Below are 28,000 nucleotides of genomic sequence, written 5' to 3' on the forward strand. Positions count from 1 at the left end.
TGAACCGGGCTTTTGGCCTGACGAGCCAACGCTTTATCCACAGCGCTATCCCACCGCCTGTCAGGCAAGTGTTCACAGAGCAACACACCAGGGCAGCTGGACGCAAGACACAGCTGACGTGTCATTTTCCAATCGACTATATTTTTCATCTTCCCGAGGCAAGGTAGTTAAACTGACTTTATCATCCAAAACTGGCTCCTACAGGCGATATCGCATGGATTAGATCAAGCTATATCTACACTGTAGATATCGATGCAATAAAATTACATCACAATGCTTTGCAGACCATTGTGACGTCACAATTAAATGACATCACTACTGAAGCTGTTAGCAGTACTTTTTACACTGAAGACACTGCTAATTACTGCCTACAAATTGCAAAAGTTGGAAGAATGATATTGGATGATAAATTAAATCTCACCCCGTGTCTTTTGATATCAAATATATCAACACTCGTTGATAAAAGTGGCAAAAATCCTCGGCAAGCCTCGGAATGTTTCCACTTTTATCAACTCGTGTTGATATATTTGATATCAAAAGACACTCGGGTGAGATTCTCTTTATAAAAGTCCAGTTTCCACCCTTGCCGAACTAGGAAAGAAGTCCAGAGTTACATTTTGGCTGGACTAACGAGTCCATGCATTTTCCAATCAAAATCGCGAAACGAACTAGACATCCGGTTCGTAAACAACATGGACTTCAACGTGCACATTTCGGTCGACTGCAGGATTTGAAAAGCATTTGTACCGTCAACTGGGCGTCGACAGATATTTTGCAAATATTTTCATGTATTTAATCAAGGTGCTCAAGTGATCTGATGCACTTCGCGGGGTAAGACCCGTTTTATTACAATATAGATCTTCATTATCGATCAGATCGTCTTGACTGGTTGCCGCAAGTGATGGAATCTGATTGGTCAATAGGAGGGACATACCTCGGTATAGCCACTGGTGGCGCAACGATCGAGCCTGGACATTCGAGCGTAGTCGGCAAGGGTGGAAACAAAACTTTTATTGTCAGTTACATATATGTAACTCCTTTACTTCGCGAATATGGTATTTTGGGGATCTAATCATTTTATATACGCAAGACACTGTCGGCCGGCAAAATATTCAATTACTTGTTATTGATAGGGGTGATAGCACTTTTTTTTCAACGCGACGTTTCGTAACTGATGTCTATACCTTTCTCACGCAAGTGATCAACATCGAGGCAGGACATGGTGATATAAACTGCCAGGCAAAATGTCTGATAGTGGCTAAAATGAAACAAACAAGAAATGGCTATTCGATGGTAATATATGCTCATCGACAAAAAAAACGCGAATACCATACATGTTGGTTAATATATGAAGACTTACTCATATTCAAGAGACATTAGCTTCATTCGATGCACAAACGAACATACTGGTATGTTGTGTTAACCGACGCTCATGATCACATCACATGTGACGTCATAGATCCATAACTCGAGATGCACCATTTGCGTGTAAAGTTTGGAAATCACGTGCAGCATATTGTGGTAAAAATAAAGACACTCTTCGGTAACACTTGACTGATTGTTAGTTTTTTCATTAAATGATACACATTGGAAACATCTCTTATTAACGTACATACTTCTCTAAATGTTTCTGTGGTTCGCGTTTCTTTTGGCGGTGAGTATATATGACACAGATATCATAGGCAATATTAGACCTTACGTTCAAAGTTTCGGGGACGGTTTTCAGCCAAGTAACCTTTTGATAAGGTTTATTTATTGCTGGTTAAATCCAATTTTCAAGGGTATACTTTCCTTTGCCAGGCAGTGTAGGTCAAATTGCAGAGAATAAAAAAGGTTACAGTGCGTTGTTACAGTGCTGACAACACGTGATTCAAGTTGATAGCGTGTGGTAATCTGATGGGGAAAAGTTATTAATAACACGTGAAGATCCGGGTTAGAATAGCTCTTCAGCGAACCAGTTGAAAATATCAAGTAAGACATGAACTGAACTGGCACTTAGTCAACACTCCCACGAAATTCTATTTTTTAAATATAATTATATTAGAAACTTTTAAAGATGAAATTGGGTTTTTTTCATAATTATGCTGATTGGTATCTTAGATATGTTATCTTAAAAATCAATAAATCTTCATTTTTCGGCACAAAATTAAAACATTTCGAACATTGTAGGAGTCATGTGGATGCAAATTCATTTCATATCCAAGTCGTAACTGAACACACGTATTTTTACACAAAATTACCCAGCCACAGATTACTTTTAAAATTGCTGTTGCAGGAATAAGTAATGGTTAAATATTCGTAATCAAATTGAACAGTTATTTCACTTTTCAATTCTAAAAAAATTACAAAAATTAAACTAAATACTTATTTTGACCCTCGGTTTACATTCGTCACCACTCGCCCCTTTCCGTAACCTGCAAGAAGACTTGTCCCCCTATCGATGGATGTTATGTGCGAAAATACGACAAACCAATCAAAATGCGCGTATGATTTCAAGTTCTTCGTCAAAGAATCCCTCAGAAATAATTTTTGATTATACATATGTCTTGCATCTAAATATATACCCAGGACACAGTTAAATGTGTTTAATCATACTGTACAATACCGCATGTTCCGATGTGCTTTAAATTGCATCTGAAATATATAAAGAACATGCGAAAATATATGTGACCCATTATGTAACAAGTTGACAATTGTTTTAGGTATGCCCGTTTGCGCTAAGACGGAACCCGGTCGCAAAAATGGCCACGAGAGAGGCACGAGTCGCTATTCGGCTTGTCCCGGAATAACACGAGTTGGTCACGAATGCCTCGGTTTATACTGAAAAGATATCACGTGACGTCATGTCGTTTCGTCTACAGCTGCTTGGGAATGTCCATTTAGAAATTCTCCTTTGAAAAGCCGAACCCAAAGGATTCACACTGTTGTTTGATAGTTTTGGCCAGGGTGGGGTTTCCGCAGAAGAAGACGTTAACGTGTCCCTTCTTCTCCGCGGCAATCGTTCTGAACAGCTGAAAAATAACAATGCCACAGATTATAAAAGGCATACGTAAGGAGACAACTACCAATTTGACTTTGTGACAATGAATAACAAAAAATAAACGTCATCAATAGACTAACATGTAGTTTGTTTGTTTGTTTTTTAACGCCACACGCAGCAATATTCCAGCTTTGTAAATAATCCAATCCAGTGATTGACATCATGAGCATCGATCTACGCTATTGGAATACGATGACATGCATCAACAAGTGGGGGAGCCTGACCACCCGATTCCGTCAGTCGCCTCACGATCCCTGACGTCAGTCTTCAAGAGACCCACGGGAGTTAAAGGAACTCTCAAGTCATTGAATGTCAGGAGCTTAAAAGTTGATGAGCACATTGTACATCCTGTTAGAGTGGAGGGTGAATGCCACATAACATACCAGCACTGGGTCTGTCGAGAAGCTATCAATTTCTAGCTCTCGTCCATGTTAAGCACAAACTTAAATATCTATATTTGTCTCGTTTGTTTGTTGTTATGGCTAGGTTACGGCGGCAGAAGTCCGTCTCCCCCCTCCCCACCCATCCCAGTTCGCCCCGATTATGTTTCTAGGTTTGTCAGCACCATACCCGTGCAACCGAAGTGGTAAACGTCTAAGTATGTTATTTTCAAACATGTCTTTCAGAAAACATACTGCACATGAAGTTATTACACTTTAGTTTGTCTCCATTGACGTATAAATATTTAATTTCACGTCTCACTACCTTTCTGAAGTCGGGCCTCCCTGGCTGTGTGCGTGTTTTCAGCCCCGTCAACAGGTCTTTGTCTTGTTTCTTATGGATGAGGTCAAGGGCCATCTGTAAGCCGATTCCTTTCAGGTCCGTCTTGTTAAGTGCTGCAGTCATATACATGTGCATCTCGATCATGTTGCCCAGCCCGCCTTCCATAGTCTGTTCCATTTCTAACTGAGTGAGAAGACTGACGAACCACTCGAAGGACTTCTGGTCACGGTTGATCCAGATGAAGTCGACCTTGTAACGACACCAATGGAAGAAATATATTCGCCATATGCTTCAGTGTTAAAGACTGAGTTTCTAAAGTTGGGAAAATGATATTTTCATAGTAGTGAATATAACCTGTGGTATTTCACTGCAGTGAACAAAACACTTTGAAGGGTAATATTTTCTGTAAAAAGTTACCTCCCTTAATTATCTCCGCTTAATCAGTAAGTTTCTTCTGCTAGAAATCAGAGGATATTTCGGTTTACGTTAGTTTCCCCATTGAGTGAGTGAGTGAGTTGGGTTTAACGCCGCTTTTAACAGTATCATCATAATAATGATCTAAAACGGTCCACCCCCAATCACTGACCTTCTTGAGGTTCATGACGTGTGGCGGTACTTCATCATACCAGGAGTGGGTACAGCTGGGGCAGCATCTCTTGTAGGCCTTGAACCTGTACATGATGCTCTGTAGGATGGAGGCGTAGGGAGTCACGCCGATACCGGAGCCAATCAGAACAGCGTGCTCGGTTTCAAATAGTGCCCTAGACGAGGTTCCGTAGGGTCCGTCGATGAAACACTGCAAAAGAAACATTTGTAACAAATGTTATACAGTAAACTACGGTTAAAACGATCTCAAGGGGGCCACTAATTTTAGTTCGTTATAACCGTAGTTCGTTATAAGCATATACAGTATATGTACAGCAAATGGTCGGGACCAAAAAATAAGTTCGTTTTATCTGTCAGTTCGTTATGAGCGTTTTCGTTATAAACGTTGTTTACTATTTTTTGGATGACACTTTCTTTGTAAAGTACAGATTCTAATTCTGTTTGAGGTTCATTCCCGTCCGGGATTCCTACACACACTGCCAGAGTGAGACACCTAATCGCCAGCACACAAAGTCAGCGATCTAACCCACTCAGCCACCGAGGCTTCCACAAAAATGAAAGTGCGACTACTGGTATTCTAGATCACATACTTTGTGTACCCCTCTCACAAGTGAAAATTGGCACGGATCCAATGGCCGAAAGTTATGAACACAATGCCATTTAAAAAACGGTCAAATGTAACAAATGTTATATTTGGGATAACACTTTTTTTTCTTTTCTTTTTTTTCTTTTTTTTTTTTTTTTTTTGGGGGGGGGGGGAGGGGAGGTGACTCCCGTCCGTTACTCAAACTGACACTGCCAGAGTGAGGCATCTAATCGCCTGGTCGGGAATCAACCCCAAAAAGAACGATAATCTGTACTTTACTGAGGCGGTGTTATCTCAAATATAACATTTGTTGCATTTAACCACTCTCTAAATGGCATCGTGTGTTCAAAGAAAAAAAATGGCATTCAAACTCGCCAGACTGTTTAACCTGGGGTCTCTTTCACGTTAAAGTGAGTGAGTGAGTTGGGTTTAACGTCGCTTTTAACATTAATGCAGTTATATCACTGTGTGCCAGCTTAATGTGTGAGGCAAGCCCGAAGTTATTGAGGTCTCAGACGTTTACTACTTTGGTGAAACCCACGAGCACGGGTATGGTGCTGACAAACCTATAAACATAATCGGGGCGAACCGTGATTCGAACCCACAATCATAGGTTTCTGGCGTGCCTAAGGGTCGCAACTCTGAAGAGCGAATCGCGGCGCCTTAGACGACTGGCCACCCGTGCCCCCGTCACTACGGACAACACTATCCGTGATATTACTGAGTTGTAGTGGGTAACTGTTATAGGTATGGACAACACTATCAGTGACCGGATTGAGTTATTTTGGGTTACTGCTATGGGAACAGAAGGGGCGGTCGGGTAGCCTAGTGGTTAAAGCGTTCGCTCGTCACGCCGAAGACCCGGGTTCGATTCCCGACATGGGTACAATGTGTGAAGCCCATTTCCGGTGTCCCCCGCCGTGATATTGCTGGAATATTGCTAAAAGCGGCGTAAAACCATACTCACTTACTATGGGAGCAGACAACACTTTCCCTGATATGATTGTCTTGTATTGGGTATCTGTGATAGGTACGGAAACACTCTCCGTGAACTGACTGGATTATCTTGGTTAACTACTTATAGGTGTGGACAACACTATCAGTGACCTGAAATAGTTAAATTGGGTATCTGTGATAGGTACGGAAACACTCTCCGTGATCTGACTGGATTATCTTGGTTAACTGTGATAGGTATGGAAACACTCTCCGTGATCTGACTGGATTATCTTGGGTAACTGTGATAGGTACGGAAACACTCTCCGTGATCTGACCGGATTATCTTGGGTAACTGTGATAGGTACGGAAACACTCTCCGTGATCTGACTGGATTATCTTGGGTAACTGTGATAGCTACGGAAACACTCTCCGTGATCTGACTGGGATATCTTGGGTAACTGTTATAGGTATGGAAACACTCTCCGTGATCTGACTGATTTATCTTGGGTAACTCTGACAGGCACGGAAACACTCTCCGTGATCTGACTGGGATATCTTGGGTAACTGGTATAGGTATGGAAACACTCTCCGTGATCTGACTGGGATATCTTGGGTAACTCTGACAGGCACGGAAACACTCTCCGTGATCTGACTGGCTTATCTTGGGTAACTGTGATAGGTACGGAAACACTCTCCGTGATCTGACTGGATTATCTTGGGTAACTGTGATAGGTACGGAAACACTCTCCGTGATCTGACCGGATTATCTTGGGTAACTGTGATAGGTACGGAAACACTCTCCGTGATCTGACTGGGATATCTTGGGTAACTGTTATAGGTATGGAAACACTCTCCGTGATCTGACTGGGGTATCTTGGGTAACTCTGACAGGCACGGAAACACTCTCCGTGATCTGACTGGGATATCTTGAGTAACTGTTATAGGTACGGAAACACTCTCCGTGATCTGACTGGCTTATCTTGGGTAACTGTGATAGGTATGGAAACACTCTCTGTGATCTGACCGGATTATCTTGGGTAACTGGTATACATGTGGGTACGGAAACACTCTCTGTGATCTGACCGAATTATCTTGGGTAACTGTTATAGGTATGGAAACACTCTCCGTGATCTGACTGGATTATCGTGGGTAACTGTGATAGGTACGGAAACACTCTCCGTGATCTGACTGGGATATCTTGGGTAACTCTGACAGGCACGGAAACACTCTCCGTGATCTGACTGGGATATCTTGGGTAACTGTTATAGGTACGGAAACACTCTCCGTGATCTGACTGGCTTATCTTGGGTAACTGTGATAGGTACGGAAACACTCTCCGTGATCTGACTGGATTATCTTGGGTAACTGGTATACATGTAGGTACGGAAACACTCTCCGTGATCTGACCGGATTATCTTGGGTAACTGGTATACATGTAGGTACGGAAACACTCTCCGTGATCTGACTGGATTATCTTGGGTAACTGGTATACAAGTAGGTACGGAAACACTCTCCGTGATCTGACTGGCTTATCTTGGGTAACTGTGATAGGTACGGAAACACTCTCCGTGATCTGACTGGGATATCTTGGGTAACTCTGACAGGCACGGAAACACTCTCAGTTATCTGACTGGGATATCTTGGGTAACTGTTATAGGTACGGAAACACTCTCCGTGATCTGACTGGCTTATCTTGGGTAACTGTGATAGGTACGGAAACACTCTCCGTGATCTGACTGGATTATCTTGGGTAACTGTGATAGGTATGGAAACACTCTCTGTGATCTGACCGGATTATCTTGGGTAACTGGTATACATGTAGGTACGGAAACACTCTCTGTGATCTGACCGAATTATCTTGGGTAACTGTTATAGGTATGGAAACACTCTCCGTGATCTGACCGGATTATCTTGGGTAACTGGTATACATGTAGGTACGGAAACACTCTCCGTGATCTGACTGGATTATCTTGGGTAACTGTGATAGGTACGGAAACACTCTCCGTGATCTGACTGGATTATCTTGGATAACTGTGATAGGTACGGAAACACTCTCCGTGATCTGACTGGATTATCTTTGGTTACTGTTATAGGTATGGAAACAATCTCCGTGATCTTACCGGATTATCCTGGGTAACTGTTATAGGTATGGAAACAATCTCTGTGATCTGACCGGATTATCCTGGGTAACTGTTATAGGTATGGAAACAATCTCCGTGATCTGACCGGATTATCTTGGGTAACTGTGATAGGTACGGAAACACTCTCCGTGATCTGACTGGGTGATCTTGGGAAACCACTTACCCGCACATGTACCTTCTTCTGCTTCTTCCCACCGTGTAAATAGGTCGCCCGTCTCGACTGGAACGGAGAACGAAATGACATCAGCAAATGCGGTAGACATGACCCTGGTGTACCCTTGATGACACATTGAAGTTAATGTGCTTGAACTGTATCAGTAAACTGATTTGGAATCACAATTTTCCAAAACATGGCAATAACAACCCCAACTTACCTTGAAGCAGTGCTTGGGGATGTCAACCTTGCCAGAGTCTGAAGCATCAGTTTCAGCTCTTCCTTCCTGTTTATAGCTCAAGAGATGAACTGGATCGCGGAAGCCTGCAAACATGGCACCATCTTATACAGTAAACTAGTTTGTTATTCGCAGGAACAATGACGTCCGATCACATTACAATCAGATTTTTTTGCAGATACAACACCTCTCTGTATGACAGGTGCCACGGGTGCAGAGTTACATGTCTTGGACAAGCCATAAGCCTTTTACTGTGGGTTTAAATGCCTCTTCATTCTGTTGTTAGGTGTGCCAGCACCATAGCCGTGCTCGTGGGTTTCACCATAAAGGTAAACATCTGAGACCTGCATCACTGTCCTTCCATATTAAGCCGACACGCCGCGATATAACATGAATACTCTTCAAAGTGGCGTTAAAACTCATTCCCCTCCTCTGCTCCGAAGATCTCATATCCCTCGCAACAGATACACTTTCCAATAATCGACACCAGAAAGAGACCGGATATATGTATTCTGTGTCAGTTTCCTTTTCATCAAATCGAATTTTCTAAAGGTAAGGAACAAAGCCGAATTGTATGGGAGCAGGCTCAAGAGCCCACCATCTTTAGTTTAGATTGGGCGGCGAACATCCACTCAGGGGTCACTGTGCGCAGCCTTCTATTTAGGGGTTATCTTCATGCAAATAGCTATCGTATCAGGAAAAAAGAACTGAATTTAATGAGATTGTCTAACGTTGATCAAAAGTTGGTTTTACTGTTCTTCCTATATCTGGATTGAACAGAGTTCTCTTTAGAATACACAGAGCAACAGTTGGGGACTTCTGCGAAACGTCTGAGTGTATAGGGTTTGTCAGCCTCGGTTGACCCTGGGTATCAGTCAATGGACTGTGTAGTTCCGACTCGAATATGTAATTGTGAAATAGGTGGATTGTTGCTGTACATGTGTATCTGGATGGTCGGGTAGCCAAGTGGTTAAAGTGTTCGCTCGTCACGCCGAAGACCCGGGTTTGATTCTTCCCGACATGGGTACGATGTGTGAAGCCATTTCTGTTTTTTCCTGCCGTGATATTGCTGGAATATTGCTAAAAGTGGCGTAAAACCATACTCACTCACTCACATGTGTATCTCAAGCGACAAAGAACAACAGAACCCCTACCAGCGTTAACGTGTCCTTTGGACTCCTCTATTTCGGCGTCTCTTTCTTCCTCAAAGGAACTGAAGTACTCGTACAGCCTGTTGGTCCAATGTCCGGCCGATCGCACGTGTACCCATAACCTGTCTGTATTGAAAACGTAGGTGTAAAATAACACAGGAGTATCTTGACTCGGGGAATATAGGGCAGGGCAAACATAATATGCACCTTCTACCTTGTGTTTGTTTGTTGTTCAACGCCAATCTCTACAATATTCAACCTGTAGGACGGCGGTCTGTATGTAATCGACCCTGTCCACCCGATCCTGTTAGTCGCCACTTACGACGTGGGTTGCTGAAGACCAATTCTCACCCGGATTTTCACCGGGGAACCAAATGTTGCGCATCGTTTATGGGGTCCAGTTTCTCGAAGCAGTATCAGGTTGTTGACTGTAACTGTGAAACACATCCCAGTTTAGGCTACCTCAAGGCCAGCAATGCAGCTGTCATACTGTTAACAGCGAGCCAATAACTCGATATGACGAAACACAGGGAGAGAATTAACATTTGTGTTGTACTCCAACCCACGTTCCTCACTGGAGACACTGCTTCATGTATAGAAGGACCCAATTTCAAATTCGAGGGCGCTGCTTCATGGAGAGACCTACCTTCAGGTTCGGGGGCCCTTCTTCATGGGGAGACCTACCGCCAAGTTCGGGTGCGCTGCTTCCTGGGGAGACCTACCGCCAAGTTCGGGGGCACTACTTCATGGAGAGACCTACCATCTAGTTCGGAGCCACTACTTCATGAGGTGCCCTACCGTTTAGTTTTAGGGGCACTTATTCATGGAGAGACCTACCACCAAGTTCGGGGGCACTACTTCATGGGGTGACCTACCGACTAGATTGGGGGCACTTCTTCACAAGGAGACCTACCGTCTAGATCGGGGGCGATACTTCATGGGGTGACCTACCATCTAGTTTGGGGTCACTTCTTCATAAGGAGACCTACCGTCAAATTCGGGGGCACTACTTCATGGGGAGACCTACCTTTTAGTTCGGGCCACTACTTCATGGAGAGACCTACCGTCTAGTTCGGGTGCGCTGCTGATGGTGAAGGGATGCCACTCATATTTAGCGATGTCTGGGATCTGTAGGAAGAGGTAGTCCCCGGGTCGGAACTTCATACTGGTAGGTTTTGTTATAACAAGATGGGTCACCTGTAACATGGGAACATGACCAAGAGTCAGCATTGCAAACCTTTTAATAAAGTCAAATGTATTGAGTACTACAACGATGAACGATTTGTTTTCAACCACATATCGTGTTGTCGCATTGCGCATTGTTGCCCTTCCAAAACGAAGCTAAGAGTGTCAAAATTAGCCAAAGCGCGACATTGCGACAATGCAAATTAGTTCATATATCGTTATTGTCTGTGTCGGTTGTTATAAACCAAACGGGGTTTTTTAACAGCAAGAAACAACACTTAAAATACAATAAAAAAATTATCTAAGCGCTACAATGCAACAAATGGCCAAAATGTCACATTGTCGCAATGTTGCGCTTTGGCTAATTTTGACACCCTTTGCTTGTTTTTAGAAAGGCGACAACGCGACAATGTCCCATGTAGTATTCCATACAAATGGCATCAGCACACGATTCTTTTTTACACGAAAATAGTAACGTTTTGATAGGACAATCTTTATTTTCAAATATAATTCTCCGGACACTTATGATGACAAACTATCTGAAACCCTTTATATTTCATTATCAGATATTCACATTCTTTTAATCTAAAAATAAGGACCATGCAGGTCTAAAATCTTACCTGAGATGGTAGAAGGTTGATTTCTGTTATGAAGGTGTTCCCGTAAGTCATTTTCCCGATCAGTTTAGACCTCGACAATTTTTCCACTATAAATACAACGCCAGGAACCAGGAACCACTTCCAGAAATGGCGCCCGTGAAGAATTAATAAGATCCAGAAGACCACGTACAACATGTGGGTCCAGTAGAACACCTTAACAGAGAGGATGGATCATGCAAGTGTGGCAAACAGAGAGGATGCCGTCTGTTTAATGACGGGGGTCTTTTACCTTCAGCCTTGAATCATTTATGACAAAGTACATCCCACTGATCTTGTAGCTGTTAGTCGTTCACCTACCACATATAATAATCTGTGTAATCATTATTCATTATTGAGAAAGGTCTTACACCGAAACGTTGCTATCACAGCACATTAACGAAGCTTCTGTCCATAAAGTGTGCCTACTGTTAATTTGTTATCCGTCAACTTTTAACAAATACACAGCTCTCATAAGTAATAGTGTCGATACATTCTACAAGTTTTGGTCATCTTGTCATCTTTTGTTTTCCACATAATAATTCTGTCCTCAACTTTTGTTTACTGCCTATGTATTACATTGTATAGCCCATGTGTAAAAATGCAACAGAAATAAAGTTTTAAAAAACAAAAACAAATGCCCATCAAACACATTATTTATGTCAAAGAAAGACGCCAATAGCATGTATTCGTGATAAATATTACACCCCGTGTCCTCACGAATGCACGCCTTCTCGTTCTTTCTTCATTATGTGGTGAGGGTACATTGTTCACGAATACAAGCTTTTGACGTATTTCTTTGACTTAAATAATTTGGTAGATGGGCATCTCTTATAAATTGACGGATAACCTCTGAACAGCATTGTCTTATGGTTCATGAGACCATCTGCTGGAAAATATCATTGAAAATCTTCACCAGTTATCACGTTACCTGAAAATGTCCGCTCTTCCTGACGAAGGGCATGGAGCAGATGAACATGATGACGAAGACGACGACAAGCAGAACACCAGAGAGAGGAGCGAAGCCGGCCACCCAGCCAATGTCCGCTTCTGTGGTGAAGATGAAGGCAGGCACTGTCAGGTTGTACTGACTCTCGGCTACCATGACTGTAACAAAGATAAATACAGACACTGTCAGGTTGAACTGACTCTCAGCTACCATGACTGCAACAAACATAAAGACAGGCACTGTCAGGTTGAACTGACTCTCGGCTACCATGACTGCAACAAAGATAAAGACAGGCACTGTCAGGTTGTACTGACTCTCGGCTACCATGACTGCAACAAAGATAAAGACAGGCACTGTCAGGTTGAACTGACTCTCGGCTACCATGACTGTAACAAAGATAAATACAGACACTGTCAGGTTGAACTGACTCTCGGCTACCATGACTGCAACAAACATAAATACAGGCACTGTCAGGTTGAACTGACTCTCGGCTACCATGACTGTAACAAACATAAAGACAGACACTGTCAGGTTGAACTGACTCTCAGCTACCATGACTGCAACAAACATAAAGGCAGGCACTGTCAGGTTGAACTGACTCTCGGCTACCATGGCTGCAACAAACATAAATACAGGCACTGTCAGGTTGTACTGACTCTCGGCTACCATGACTGCAACAAACATAAAGACAGGCACTGTCAGGTTGAACTGACTCTCGGCTACCATGACTGCAACAAACATAGAGACAGGTACTGTCAGGTTGAACTGACTCTCGGCTACCATGACTGTAACAAACATAAATACAGACACTGTCAGGTTGAACTGACTCTCAGCTACCATGACTGCAACAAACATAAAGGCAGGCACTGTCAGGTTGAACTGACTCTCGGCTACCATGACTGCAACAAACATAAAGACAGGCACTGTCAGGTTGAACTGACTCTCGGCTACCATGACTGCAACAAACATAAAGACAGACACTGTCAGGTTGTACTGACTCTCAGCTACCATGACTGTAACAAACATAAAGACAGACACTGTCAGGTTGTACTGACTCTCAGCTACCATGACTGTAACAAACATAAAGACAGACACTGTCAGGTTGAACTGACTCTCAGCTACCATGACTGTAACAAACATAAAGGCAGACACTGTCAGGTTGTACTGACTCTCAGCTACCATGACTGCAACAAACATAAATACAGGCACTGTCAGGTTGAACTGACTCTCGGCTACCATGACTGCAACAAAGATAAATACAGACACTGTCAGGTTGAACTGAGTCTTGGCTACCATGACTTCAACAAACATAAATACAGACACTGTCAGCTTGAACTAAGTCTCCGGTATAATGGCTGGGATTGAAGTCAGAGACACACTCAAACACAAGGACATGACAAAGTACTACCTCTTTCCAAATCATCCCGTCAAATAGAAAATCGACCGTATTTCAGTCCTTTCAAAAAATGTCATTGCATGGGTCTATTTTGTTTGTTTCAAAACACCAAATGGATCGTATAAATAAAATGAGCTATTTTTCTGAGTTATGTTTTTTTTATCTAAATGTTGAGAGAATTATGTAGTGTTGTTTTATCAACTTACTTGCATTTCCAATATGCATGGCAGTATGAAGAACGGTAAACAGCATTATCAAGATGCCTGTCAACTTGTGGAATAAAATGTTCTGGTCCAGCGGAAGCAGGTGACCAACAGGCGTCGCACGCAGCCAGGTGATGCACTTCCGGAGCATGAGAACAACTATGAAGGTGCAGTCGAAGTTGAGACAGAGGCCGCATCCTCTGGCTACTATGATGCACCAGTTGGATGTCCGGTAGTTCCAGCAGCCCACAGCAAACAAGATGCAGTTGAGGAGCATCAAAAAGGCAAGGAAGGCTAGCTTCCGGAGGTTGTTGAAGATGTATGACTTCGAGAAATAGTGGTCATACCATGAACTTTTCTTTTTCGCTGGCGGGGGTAGCAACCATTGTTCGACACTGTAGAGGAAATAGCTAGTAGAACTGCGATCTTCAAGAATTATTATACTGATGGAAACGAATAAGGAAACAATAAGGGAAGTAAGTTTTACTGTCAGTACGTTTCTGAATCAAATGTTGAGATGTGTTTGTGTGCATTGTTTCAATCCCCAAATGTGGAAGACAAGGTTGGGAACCCATGATAGCTATAATTTTACTGTGTCTGAAACTATTTATTTCCATCAGTATTTCATGCATACAGGCCTCACATATTGTGAAGCTAGGGTTCCGGGACAATATGACAATATGACAATATATATATGTTTTCACATGCATCAGACATTCAACAATGTATTGATATATTTATTGTTAAGCAATCCCGACCATTTTATCACAGAACAGACGTTGGGGTAAGGTTCAATTGTGAATTTGTGAATATAGGTCTTTCTTTTAACACCAAGCTGACATGCCCTGATATAACTAATTTATAGTCATTCACTCACTTACTTACATGACATACAAATGATAAGGATGTGTGCAAATGTCGGATTCGAACTCGGGTCAATCTGATGAAGGCACGGATTTGCAATTTCGACCAATGGGCCATTCTCCATCCTCATCATTTTTTTATGTTAATGTGCATGTATTAATAGTAGTATAACAGACATATGTGTGATCATTTGTGACAAGGGCTCCTACGTGTGACACCCTCTCACCTGAGACACAGGTTTTCCTTCACTCCAGGATTCTTATCCATAACAGATTCAAGTTCTTCAAACGAAATTTCTCCGCTGTTGTCTTCATCTGCGTCCTCAAATAATGCCTGAGTCAGCATGTCCAGTTCCTCCTCTCCCAGTTTCACCGAGCTCTCCACCATACACGACCGCAACGCCGTCCGTAACTCCTCGATGTCGATAAAACCATCACCTAAAAGGAAGAACAGTGTATACAACATGTCGATATAACCATCACCTGGAAGGAAGAACAACGTATACAACATGTCGATATAACCATCACCTGGAAGGAAGAACAGTGTATACACCATGTCGATATAACCATCACATAGAAGGAAGAACAGTGTATACACCATGCCGATATAACCATCACCTAGAAGGAAGAACAGTGTATGCACCATGTCGATATAACCATCACCTGGAAGGAAGAACAACGTATACAACATGTCGATATAACCATCACCTGGAAGGAAGAGCAGTGTATACACCATGTCGATATAACCATCACCTAGAAGGATGAACAGTTTATACAGCATGTCTATATAACCGTCACCTGGAAGGAAGAACAACGTATACAACATGTCGATATAACCATCACCTGGAAGGAAGAACAGTGTATACACCATGTCGATATAACCATCACCTAGAAGGAAGAACAGTGTATACACCATGTCGATATAACCATCACCTAGAAGGAAGAACAGTATATACACCATGTCGATATAACCATCACCTAGAAGGAAGAACAGTGTATACACCATGTCGATATAACCATCGCCTGGTAGGAAGCACAGTATATACACCATGTCGATAAAACCATCACCTGGAAGGAAGAACAGTGTTTACACCATGTCGATATAACTGTCATCTCGAAAGAAGAACAGTGTATACATCATGTCGATATAACCATAAGCTAGAAGGAGGAACAGTGTATTCACCATGCCGATATAACCATCACATCGAAGTAAGAACAGTGTATACATCATATCGATATAACCATCACCTAGAAGGAAGAACAGTATATACACCATGTCGATATAACCATCACCTAGAAGGAAGAACAGTGTATTCACCATGCCGATATAACCATCACATCGAAGGAAGAACAGTGTATACATCATATCGATATAACCATCACCTAGAAGGAAGAACAGTCTATACACCATGTCGATATAACCATCACCTAGAAGGAAGAACAGTGTATACACCATGTCGATATAACCATCACATTGAAGGAAGACAGCGTATACACCATGTCGATATAACTATCATCTAGAAGGAAGGACAGTGTCTACAACATGTCGATATAACCATCACCTAGAAGGAAGAACAGTGTATACACCATGTTGATATAACCATCGCCTGGTAGGAAGCACAGTATATACACCATGTCGATATAACCATCACCTGGAAGGAAGAACAGTGTTTACATCATGTCGATATAAGTATCACCTCAAAAGAAGAACAGTGTATACATCATGTCGATATAACCATAACCTAGAAGGAAGAACAGTGTATACTCCATGTCGATATAACCATCGCCTGGTAGGAAGCACAGTATATACACCATGTCGATATAACCATCACCTGGAAGGAAGAACAGTGTATACACCATGTCGATATAACCATCACCAAGAAAGAAGAACAGTGTATACACCATGTCGATATAACCATAACCTAGAAGGAGGAACAGTGTATTCACCATGCCGATATAACCATCACATAGAAGGAAGACAGCGTGTACACAATGTCGATATAACCATCACCAAGAAGGAAGAACAGTGTATACATCATGTCGATATAACCATCACCTAGAAGGAGGAACAGTGTATACAACATGTCGATATAACCATCACCTAGAAGGAGGAACAGCGTATACACCATGTCGATATAACCATCATCAGAAGGAGGAACAGTGTATACATCATGTCGATATAACCATCACGTTGAAGGAAGAACAGTGAATACATTATGCCGATATAACCATCACCTGGAAGGAAGAACAACGTATACAACATGTCGATATAACCATCACCTGGAAGGAAGAGCAGTGTATACACCATGTCGATATAACCATCACCTAGAAGGATGAACAGTTTATACAGCATGTCTATATAACCGTCACCTGGAAGGAAGAACAACGTATACAACATGTCGATATAACCATCACCTGGAAGGAAGAACAGTGTATACACCATGTCGATATAACCATCACCTAGAAGGAAGAACAGTGTATACACCATGTCGATATAACCATCACCTAGAAGGAAGAACAGTATATACACCATGTCGATATAACCATCACCTAGAAGGAAGAACAGTGTATACACCATGTCGATATAACCATCGCCTGGTAGGAAGCACAGTATATACACCATGTCGATAAAACCATCACCTGGAAGGAAGAACAGTGTTTACACCATGTCGATATAACTATCATCTCGAAAGAAGAACAGTGTATACATCATGTCGATATAACCATAAGCTAGAAGGAGGAACAGTGTATTCACCATGCCGATATAACCATCACATCGAAGTAAGAACAGTGTATACATCATATCGATATAACCATCACCTAGAAGGAAGAACAGTATATACACCATGTCGATATAACCATCACCTAGAAGGAAGAACAGTGTATTCACCATGCCGATATAACCATCACATCGAAGGAAGAACAGTGTATACATCATATCGATATAACCATCACCTAGAAGGAAGAACAGTCTATACACCATGTCGATATAACCATCACCTAGAAGGAAGAACAGTGTATACACCATGTCGATATAACCATCACATTGAAGGAAGACAGCGTATACACCATGTCGATATAACTATCATCTAGAAGGAAGGACAGTGTCTACAACATGTCGATATAACCATCACCTAGAAGGAAGAACAGTGTATACACCATGTTGATATAACCATCGCCTGGTAGGAAGCACAGTATATACACCATGTCGATATAACCATCACCTGGAAGGAAGAACAGTGTTTACATCATGTCGATATAAGTATCACCTCAAAAGAAGAACAGTGTATACATCATGTCGATATAACCATAACCTAGAAGGAAGAACAGTGTATACTCCATGTCGATATAACCATCGCCTGGTAGGAAGCACAGTATATACACCATGTCGATATAACCATCACCTGGAAGGAAGAACAGTGTATACACCATGTCGATATAACCATCACCAAGAAAGAAGAACAGTGTATACACCATGTCGATATAACCATAACCTAGAAGGAGGAACAGTGTATTCACCATGCCGATATAACCATCACATAGAAGGAAGACAGCGTGTACACAATGTCGATATAACCATCACCAAGAAGGAAGAACAGTGTATACGTCATGTCGATATAACCATCACCTAGAAGGAGGAACAGTGTATACAACATGTCGATATAACCATCACCTAGAAGGAGGAACAGTGTATACACCATGTCGATATAACCATCATCAGAAGGAGGAACAGTGTATACATCATGTCGATATAACCATCACGTTGAAGGAAGAACAGTGAATACATTATGCCGATATAACCATCACCTAGAAGGAAGAACAGTGTATACATCATGTCGATATAACCGTCACCTTGAAAGAAGAACAGTGAATACATTATGCCGATATAACCACAACCTTGAAAGAAGAACAGTGTATACATCATATCGATATAACCATCACCTAGAAGGAAGAACAGTATAAAAATCATGTCGATATAACCGTCACCTTGAAAGAAGAACAGTGAATACATTATGCCGATATAACCACAACCTTGAAAGAAGAACAGTGTATACATCATATCGATATAACCATCACCTAGAAGGAAGAACAGTGTACGTTAATATAACCGTCACCTAACTATCACACAGGACGTAAACCAGTGTACACATCATTTTGATATCACCTGGAGGGGAGGGGAGGGGGTTGATCGTTGCTGGAGTGTTTATTAAGGAATGTTATGCCACTACTACAACCACTTTCACTGCCACTACAACTACCTCTGCCACTACCACTACGACGACGACACACGTTAGAACAGGAGAACAGGCGACTTGATGGATTGGTTTGTCAGACTCGGTGACTTGGTTGAGGGCGTTGCATCGTATCCCGACGTAGTGTGTCGTTGTTCGCAATATCAATCACGGGGTTTTCTCGTCCAGCCTCGATTATTTACCTTTTTCACAAACACCTGGTATCATCACTAATTTTCAATGGTCCATTCATACAACTGTCACAGCTATTTTGCACTTTGTGTCACATGGAATCTGTTTAGGGGGATAATCTGGACAAGTTCTTCTCTTGCATTGACAATTCATATTCAAAAGCCCGCCCGTGTGGCTGGAACATTGCCGAGTACAACAAGTTAAGACACATTACAACAAATGACACGTACATCAACATGGTAACTCAAACTCATTCAGGTATGAGCAAGATATAATTCCTTTCAGCTTTTTTTGTTTCGGTATTAATATCTTAAGTTACCGATACTATATCCACAAGATGAACTGTACTGACGCTTAGGCAGCACTTAAAGAATACTTCTACATGGTTGTATATTTTATTTATAGCTTGATTTTTTTTAAAGTAGTAAAAAGTAAAAAAAGGCTCACACTGCACAACTGCCGATGGACATCGTAAACGTTTTATCTTATCTATAAGAAAATGCTCTTTTCGGCACAAATTTGCAACACTTCAAACATAGTAGAGATATCGATCATGTGGTTACAAATTCAGTTCTTACCGCAGTCTTCATTGAAGATATAATTGTTATACACAAAATTACCCAGCCACAAAATATTTTTTACAAACTGTTGCAGGAATGGGTGATGGTTAAATAGACATCATCACACTTTGCAACAGTTCTTTTGTTTTTTGACGAACATGAAAATACAAAGTCCGTATGCTCATCTGACCCTAAGTTTAAATCGTTTTAAAAGGCTACGATTAATGTTATGATATCAGTTGACAAATATGATAAAACTATTTCCTTTTCTGTGTCTCTTATACAACAGCATCATACAGTAAACAACGGTTATAACGAACACGCTTATAACGAACTGACTGATATAACGAACTTACTTTTTAGTCCCGACTATTGGCTGTGGTTATGCTGTATATCTGCTTATAACGAACTACGGTTATAACGAACTAAAAATAGTAGTCCCTTTGAGTTCGTTATAACCGTAGTTTACTGTATATATGCGTCACGGGAACCGTTACTCAACGTAAGTAAATCTTATTACTATCATCAAAGGGAGGTACCACTCCAGTCAAAGTGGTGTCACAGCTATCTTATCAAAGGGCGATACCACTTACATCTCTAATCAAAGGGAAGTTACACCTACCACTCCAGTCAAAGTGGTGTAACAGCTATCTCATCTAAGGGAGATTACACTTACAACGATTTCATCAGATGTCGGATACATCGAGTCAACACTTATGGCTGCAGTCACAGAGAGGTAACACATACCACTTTCATAAAAAGTTTCGTCCACCTACGAGGGGGGGGGGGGGTCAATAAGTTTTGCAACTTCAATATATGACCAAGTCGCAGAATATCTTTTGCACTTTTATTTTTGCAATAAAATCTCATTTCACCTGAATACACTTATTCCATTTGTCCTCCAAGCTTTCAATACCACTTTTATAGAAATCCGCAGATTGGTCCTCTAACCACGCCTCTGTGGCTGCTTTATGTCCTCGTCATCCTGGAAGCGTCTTCCACGTTGGGCAGATTTCATTTGCCGGGACAGGAAACGACACCGGGGGCTAAGTCTGGGCTGTAGGGTGGGTGACTTAACTGTACAACATCATCTACGAAAGCACTACCTTCATTAAAGGGAGGCTTATTGCTCTCATCGAAGGGAGGTAACACCTACCACTCTCGTCAAAGGGAGATAACACCTGCCACTCTCGTCAAAGGGAGATAACACCTACCACTCTCGTCAAAGGGAGATAACACCTGCCACTCTCGTTAAAGGGAGGTAACACCTACCACTCTCATCAAAGGGAGGTAACACCTACCGCTCTCATCAAAGGGAGATAACACCTACCACTCTCGTCAAAGGGAGATAACACCTGCCACTCTCGTCAAATTGATGTTACATCTATCTCTGTCTGGTAAAACTTATCTCATCAAAGGGAGATAACACCTACCACTCTCGACAAAGGGAGATAACACCTACATCCTCAATCAAAGTGATATAGTAAATCTCATCTCAAGAAAGCAATGATGCCTATTGCTCTAAGTGAAGGTAGGTACCGCATACGACAGCCCTCAAAGTGGGTCACACCTACCGCTCTCATCGTAAACGTCAAAGAGAAATTTGAGCTTTTCTGTCGATGTTCCATCCCTCAAGCGTCTTATAGCACCCAGCATTTCTGCCACATCCACAGTCTCGCTCTTGTCAGTGTCAAACAACTTGAAGAACCGTCTGGCGAAGAAAGACTGAAAGAGGAGACAACGCCAATAACAGAAACATGAAACTCCGCCTAGTCAGCCTAGTCAGCAATTAATATCAGTTGTTGGACCCGTGAAGATCCGGGTTAGAACAGAACAGAACTTTATTACGCTAAGGGCGAGATCCTCGGCATATGAGGTACAAAATGACAGCAAAATACACATTATAATAGCGGATATGCGGTTAGCCGGAAGATTTTACAATTTGCATTACATATTTACAGAATTTACTAAGGTTTTTTAATACAGATATCTCTTTACAAGTGAAAAGTCTTTGAAATTTAATCATATTAGGTCTTTTAGAATATGTAGGTGGAATATACAAAATTCTTTCTTTAGTAAAATATGGACATTTAAAAATATAGTGAAATTCATCTCCAATATCATCAATAAAACACAGTTTACATTTTCTTTCACAAATAGGTATCCTATTCCATCTTCCTTTTTCAATTGGTAAGTGGTGGCATGAAGTACGAAATAAAAGAAGAGGGATAGCTTTATTTAGGGGTAGGGACGTCAGATAATTTTCTAATTCAAATTGTGGTTTCAAGAGAGAATAGACTACACTTTTTTTGGAATTTTCCACCTCAGAGCTCCAGGTTTGTTTAGAATAGGTCTTCAGCAACCCATGCTTGCCGTAAAAGGCGACTATGCTTGTCGTAACGGGATCGAGTAGTCAGGCTCGCTGACTTGGATGATGCATGTCATCGTATCCCAATTGCGAGGATCGATACTCATGATGTCAATCGTGGGTTCGAATCTTGGTTCGCCTTGATTTTGATTCTAAGTTTGTCAGCACAATACCTGTGCTCGTGGGTTTCAATAAAAATGGTTTGTTTCTTCAACACGTCGTTGTCTCTAGCTAATTGCAAAGGGGATTGTTTCATGATCTGGATTACAAATCAATTCAATGTGTGTTTCCCTCTTTTGTCTGTTAACCATTTCAGGGCGGAATTGGGGGCACGGGTGGCCAAGTCGTCTAAGGCGCTGTAATTCGCTGTGCAAAGTTGCGTCCCTTGGGCACGCCAGAAACCTATGATTGTGGGTTCGAATACCGGTTCGCCCCGATTGTGTTTCTAGGTTTGCCAGCACCATATCCGTGCTCGTGGGTTTCACGGAAGTGGTCCTGGACCTGCATCACTTCGCCCTTTTCTCCCACATTAAGCTGACACGCCGTGATATAACTGGAATACTGTTAAAAGCGGCGTTAAACCCAACTCACTCACTCACACACTCAGGGCGGAATGTCACCGATCTATATTTGACTGTTGCTTTCCCATTACTATGGACGACTATATTATCCGCGGGTGTGGATGAGTTAGGTTTAACGTCGCTTTTAACAGCAGATAACAGCGTGTCAGCTTAATGTGGGAGGAAAGCCCGAAGTGAAGCCGGTCTCAGGCGTTTTCCACTTTGGTGAAACCCACAAACCGGTATTAACCCACACTCACTGGTTTCTGGCCTCTGTATTTCACGTAAAAGGAGGATGGGACCTTTTTGGGGATGTTTTAAAATGTGGACAAATTTCAGCGCATATTTTCGACCCTTAGGTGAGCATGAAATCTATGATCGTTGGTTCAAATCCATGTCAGCCCTGATAATGTTATCATCGCCATAGCAAGTGGTTTTCACCGAAGTTGTAAACGCCTAAAACAAATATAACATCATCGAAAATCTCGCACTCACTAACAGCAAAGGGAAAGCTGATTGGCTCTCTGACAAGGGAAAGCTGACTCACTCACTCAATCACTCACAGACAAGGGAAAGCTGACTCACACAATCACTAACAGACAACGGAAAGCTGACTCACTCAATCAGTCACAGACAAGGGAAAGCTGACTCACACAATCAATCACAGACAAAGGGAAGCTGACTAACTCAAAAACAAGGGAAATCTGACTCACTAAATCATTCACAGACAAGGGAAAGCAGACCCACTCACTCACACACAAACAGGGGAAAGCTGACTCACACAATCACACACTAGGGAAAGCTGACTCACTCAGTCACTCACAGACAAGGGAAATCTGACCAACTCCATCACTCACAGACAAGGAAAAGCTGACACACAATCTCTTACAGACAAGGGAAAGCAGACCCACTCACTCACTTACTGACAAGGGACAGCTGACTCACACATTCACTGACAGACAAGAAAAAGATGTCTCAAAGAATCACTGACAGACAAGGGAAAGCTGACTCACACAATCACTCACAGACAAAGGAAAGCTGACTAACTCAAAGACAAGGAAAATCTGACTCACAAAATCACTCACAGACAAGGGAAAGCAGACCCACTCACTCACACACAAACAGGGGGGAGGTGACTCACACAATCACGCACTAGGGAAAGCTGACTCACACAATCACTCACAGACAAGGGAAAGCTGACTCACACATTCACTGACAGACAAGAAAAAGATGTCTCAAAGAATCACTCACAGACAAAGGAAAGCAGACCCACTCACTCACTCACACACAAACAGGAGAAAGGTGACTCACACAATCACACACTAGGGAAAGCTGACTCACTCAATCACAAACAGACAGGGGAAAGCTGACTCACTCAGTCACTCACAGACAAGGGAAATCTGACCAACTCCATCACTCGCAGACAAGGAAAAGCTGACACACACAATCACTTACAGACAAGGGAACGCTGACTAACTCAAAAACAAGGGAAATCTGACTCACTAAATCATTCACAGACAAGGGAAAGCAGACCCACTCACTCACACACAAACAGGGGAAAGCTGACTCACACAATCACACACTAGGGAAAGCTGACTCACTCAGTCACTCACAGACAAGGGAAATCTGACCAACTCCATCACTCACAGACAAGGAAAAGCTGACACACAATCTCTTACAGACAAGGGAAAGCAGACCCACTCACTCACTTACTGACAAGGGACAGCTGACTCACACATTCACTGACAGACAAGAAAAAGATGTCTCAAAGAATCACTGACAGACAAGGGAAAGCTGACTCACACAATCACTCACAGACAAAGGAAAGCTGACTCACACATTCACTGACAGACAAGAAAAAGATGTCTCAAAGAATCACTGACAGACAAGGGAAATCTGACTCACAAAATCACTCACAGACAAGGGAAAGCAGACCCACTCACTCACACACAAACAGGGGGGAGGTGACTCACACAATCACGCACTAGGGAAAGCTGACTCACACAATCACTCACAGACAAGGGAAAGCTGACTCACACATTCACTGACAGACAAGAAAAAGATGTCTCAAAGAATCACTCACAGACAAAGGAAAGCAGACCCACTCACTCACCCACACACAAACAGGAGAAAGGTGACTCACACAATCACACACTAGGGAAAGCTGACTCACTCAATCACAAACAGACAGGGGAAAGCTGACTCACTCAGTCACTCACAGACAAGGGAAATCTGACCAACTCCATCACTCGCAGACAAGGAAAAGCTGACACACACAATCACTTACAGACAAGGGAACGCTGACTAACACAATCACCAACAGACAAGGGAAAGCTGACCCACTCACTCACTCACAGACAAGGGACAGCTGACTCGCTCATTCACTCACAGACAAGGGAAAGCAGACCCACTCACTCACTCACAGACAAGGGAAAGCTGACCCACTCACTAACTCACAGACAAGGGAAAGCAGACCCACTCACTCACTGACAGACAAGGGAAAGCTGACCCACTCACTCAATCACTCACAGACAAGGGAAAGCTGACCCACTCACTCAATCACAGACAAGGGAAAGCTGACCCACTCACTCACTCACAGATACGGGAAAGCTGACTCACTCAATCACAAGCAGACAGGGGAAAGCCGACTCACTCAGTCACTCACAGACAAGGGAAATCTGACCCACTCCATCACTCACAGAAAAGAAAAAGCTGACACACACAATCACTTACAGACAAGGGACAGCTGACCCACTCACTAACTGACAGACAAGGGAAAGCAGACCCACTCATTCACTCACAGACAAGGGAAAGCAGACCCACTCACTCACTGACAGACAAGAGAAAGATGTCTCAAAGAATCACTCACAGACAAGGGAAAGCTGACTCACTCAATCACAGACAAGGGAAAGCTGACCCACTCACTCACTCACAGATACGGGAAAGCTGACTCACTAAATCACAAGCAGACAGGGGAAAGCCGACTCACTCAGTCACTCACAGACAAGGGAAATCTGACCCACTCCATCACTCACAGACACACACAATCGATTACAGACAAGGGACAGCTGACTCACACAATCACTCACAGACAAGGGAAAGCTGACTCACTCACAGACAAGGGAAAGCTGACTAACACAATTACCAACAGACAAGGGAAAGCTGACTCACACAATAACTCACAGACAAAGGAAAGCTGACTAACTCCATAACTCAAAGACAAGGGAAATCTGACTCACACAATCACTGACAGACAAGGGAAAGCTGACTAACTCACTCAATCACTTACAGACAAGGGAAAGCTGACTAACTCACTCAATCACTCTTAGACAAGGGAAAGATGACTCACACAGTCACTTACAGACAAGGGAAAGCTGACTCACCCACAGACAAGGGAAAGCGGACTCACTCAATTACTCACAGACAAGGGAAAGCTGACTCACTTAATCACTCACAGACAAGGGAAAGCTGACTCACTCAATCACTTACAGACAAGGGAAAGCTGACTCACTCAATCACTTACAGACAAGAGAAAGCTGACTCACTCAATCACTCACAGACAAGGGAAAGCTGACTCCCCCACAGACAAGGGAAAGCTGACTCACTCAATTACTCACAGACAAGGGAAAGCAGACCACTCACTAACAGACAAGAGGAAGCTGACCCACTCAATCACTCTCAGTCAAGGCAAAGCTGACTTACTCAATCACTCTCAGTCAAGGCAAAGCTGACTCACACAATCACTCACATACAAGGGAAAGCTGACTCACTCACTCACACACGGGATGAACCTGACTCACTCACATCTCTAACTTTGAGGCTCCTCTTGAACGTTTTGTAGTCAATCTCTGTGTCAAGGCCCACCGTCTCTGAGAGCTGCTTCTCAAGGGAACGAACCATGCTGTCCTGACTAGAACAAAGCAATTAAGATTGAGTGCATGAGCTGGGTTATCAGGGCTGAAGTATAAGGAGTAATCACCCCCTTGATTTGTTTGTTTCGCTCCATTATCGGGGGTAGCAGTGTACCCCGTAGACATGTAGTCCTCTTGTTGTCATGCATGTTGCATGTGGCCTTTGAATATTAATACACGTGTGTAGCCTGGAAGGGCGACAAATAACATGTTCAGACATGTGTAATTAGATAGCCACAGACTCGGTAATGTCTATTGTCTTCTATTCAAAAAACGTAAAGGACAACAACCTGTATTATCAGTTGTAGTTATGCTGATACGATAACAACAATAATTTATCTTTCATTGTGATTATTGTTATGCACAGATTAAAATATAAAATGCCGCAAAAAGGGTTTGGGTGATCCTGGCACAGTCAGGCTGGTTAGGCTCATCATCAGCTCAGGGCCCTTGCCCCCTCTACACACAGCCCAGACAGCGAATGGGACTTCCCCCAGGAGGCGCTGGCAAGTCAAACCCACCGAGAACTTTTCGGAGAATGTGAAGACTCCCCAACACTGCAGCCTTCTGCATTACCCAGATTGTCAGAAGGGCTGTATTCCTGGTAGCAAACCCGGGTACGCTCCCAATGTCAGTCAACAGATTGGGAGGTGCCAAACCTAAGGCACCGAGCCAATGTGCCTAGGGTAACAAAGCTGGCAGTTTAGTATTCTTATATACCATAATGTTCGTTGTCATGTCAATATGGGTTTTTTAAGCTTTTGAATATCATTTGGTCGGTTGATTCTTTTCAATTGCTGTAAATTTACCATAGTCATCTCACCAACCATTTTTGTTCGGAAAGTGTGTACGATTTTATAGGACAAACACGTATCACACATTTCCAGAGCATAAAGGATGTACTGAGGTGAAATAATTGCAATAGAAATGTAGTCCTCTTGTTGCCATGCGTGTTGCACAACCGGGTGCCTTTGAATATCAATGCACGCATGTTACCCGGTAGGGCGACATATTTTTGTCATGAAAAAAAATGATAAAAAATATGAGATGGAAATGACAGAAGCAGTATCTTTATTCCCAATATACATGTTCAGACATGTGTTATTGAATAGCCACAGACTCGGTAATGTTTATTGTCTTCTATTCAAAATAACGTAAAGGACAACAACCAGTATTATTAGTTACTTATTATTTACAGATTAAAATAAAAAATGCAGCAAAGAGGGTCTGGGTGATCCTGGCACAGTCAGGCGGGTTAGGCTAATCATCAGCTCAGGGCCCTTGGCAGCGAATGGGACTTCTCCCAGGAAGCGCTGCCAAGTCAAACCCACCCAGAACTTTTCGGAGAATGTGAAGACTCCCCAACACTGC

The 28,000-nt window shown here is 42.5% G+C and overlaps 1 protein-coding gene across 1 annotated transcript in view; it reads right to left on the reverse strand.

The window, feature by feature from the left end:
• Positions 1–996: 996 nt before the first annotated feature.
• The window catches only part of LOC124143344 (NADPH oxidase 5-like), a 45,341-nt gene continuing 18,337 nt past the window's right edge, over positions 997–28,000 (reverse strand). Inside the window, exons 2-14 of the mRNA XM_048395281.1 lie at positions 26,523–26,628; positions 21,365–21,515; positions 15,034–15,244; positions 13,947–14,338; positions 12,327–12,502; positions 11,381–11,572; positions 10,640–10,772; positions 9,579–9,701; positions 8,407–8,510; positions 8,196–8,252; positions 4,350–4,559; positions 3,746–4,012; positions 997–3,011 (exon numbers count right to left, since the gene is read on the reverse strand). Of these exons, the coding sequence (XP_048251238.1) occupies positions 2,880–3,011; positions 3,746–4,012; positions 4,350–4,559; positions 8,196–8,252; positions 8,407–8,510; positions 9,579–9,701; positions 10,640–10,772; positions 11,381–11,572; positions 12,327–12,502; positions 13,947–14,338; positions 15,034–15,244; positions 21,365–21,515; positions 26,523–26,628 (2,254 nt within the window). The 3' untranslated portion in view covers positions 997–2,879. The remainder of the gene's footprint in view (positions 3,012–3,745; positions 4,013–4,349; positions 4,560–8,195; positions 8,253–8,406; positions 8,511–9,578; positions 9,702–10,639; positions 10,773–11,380; positions 11,573–12,326; positions 12,503–13,946; positions 14,339–15,033; positions 15,245–21,364; positions 21,516–26,522; positions 26,629–28,000) is intronic.

The sequence above is a fragment of the Haliotis rufescens genome, unplaced genomic scaffold (genome assembly GCF_023055435.1).
Source record: "Haliotis rufescens isolate VD_foot unplaced genomic scaffold, xgHalRufe1.0.p SCAF_14, whole genome shotgun sequence".
Classification (NCBI taxonomy): Eukaryota; Metazoa; Mollusca; class Gastropoda; order Lepetellida; family Haliotidae; genus Haliotis; species Haliotis rufescens.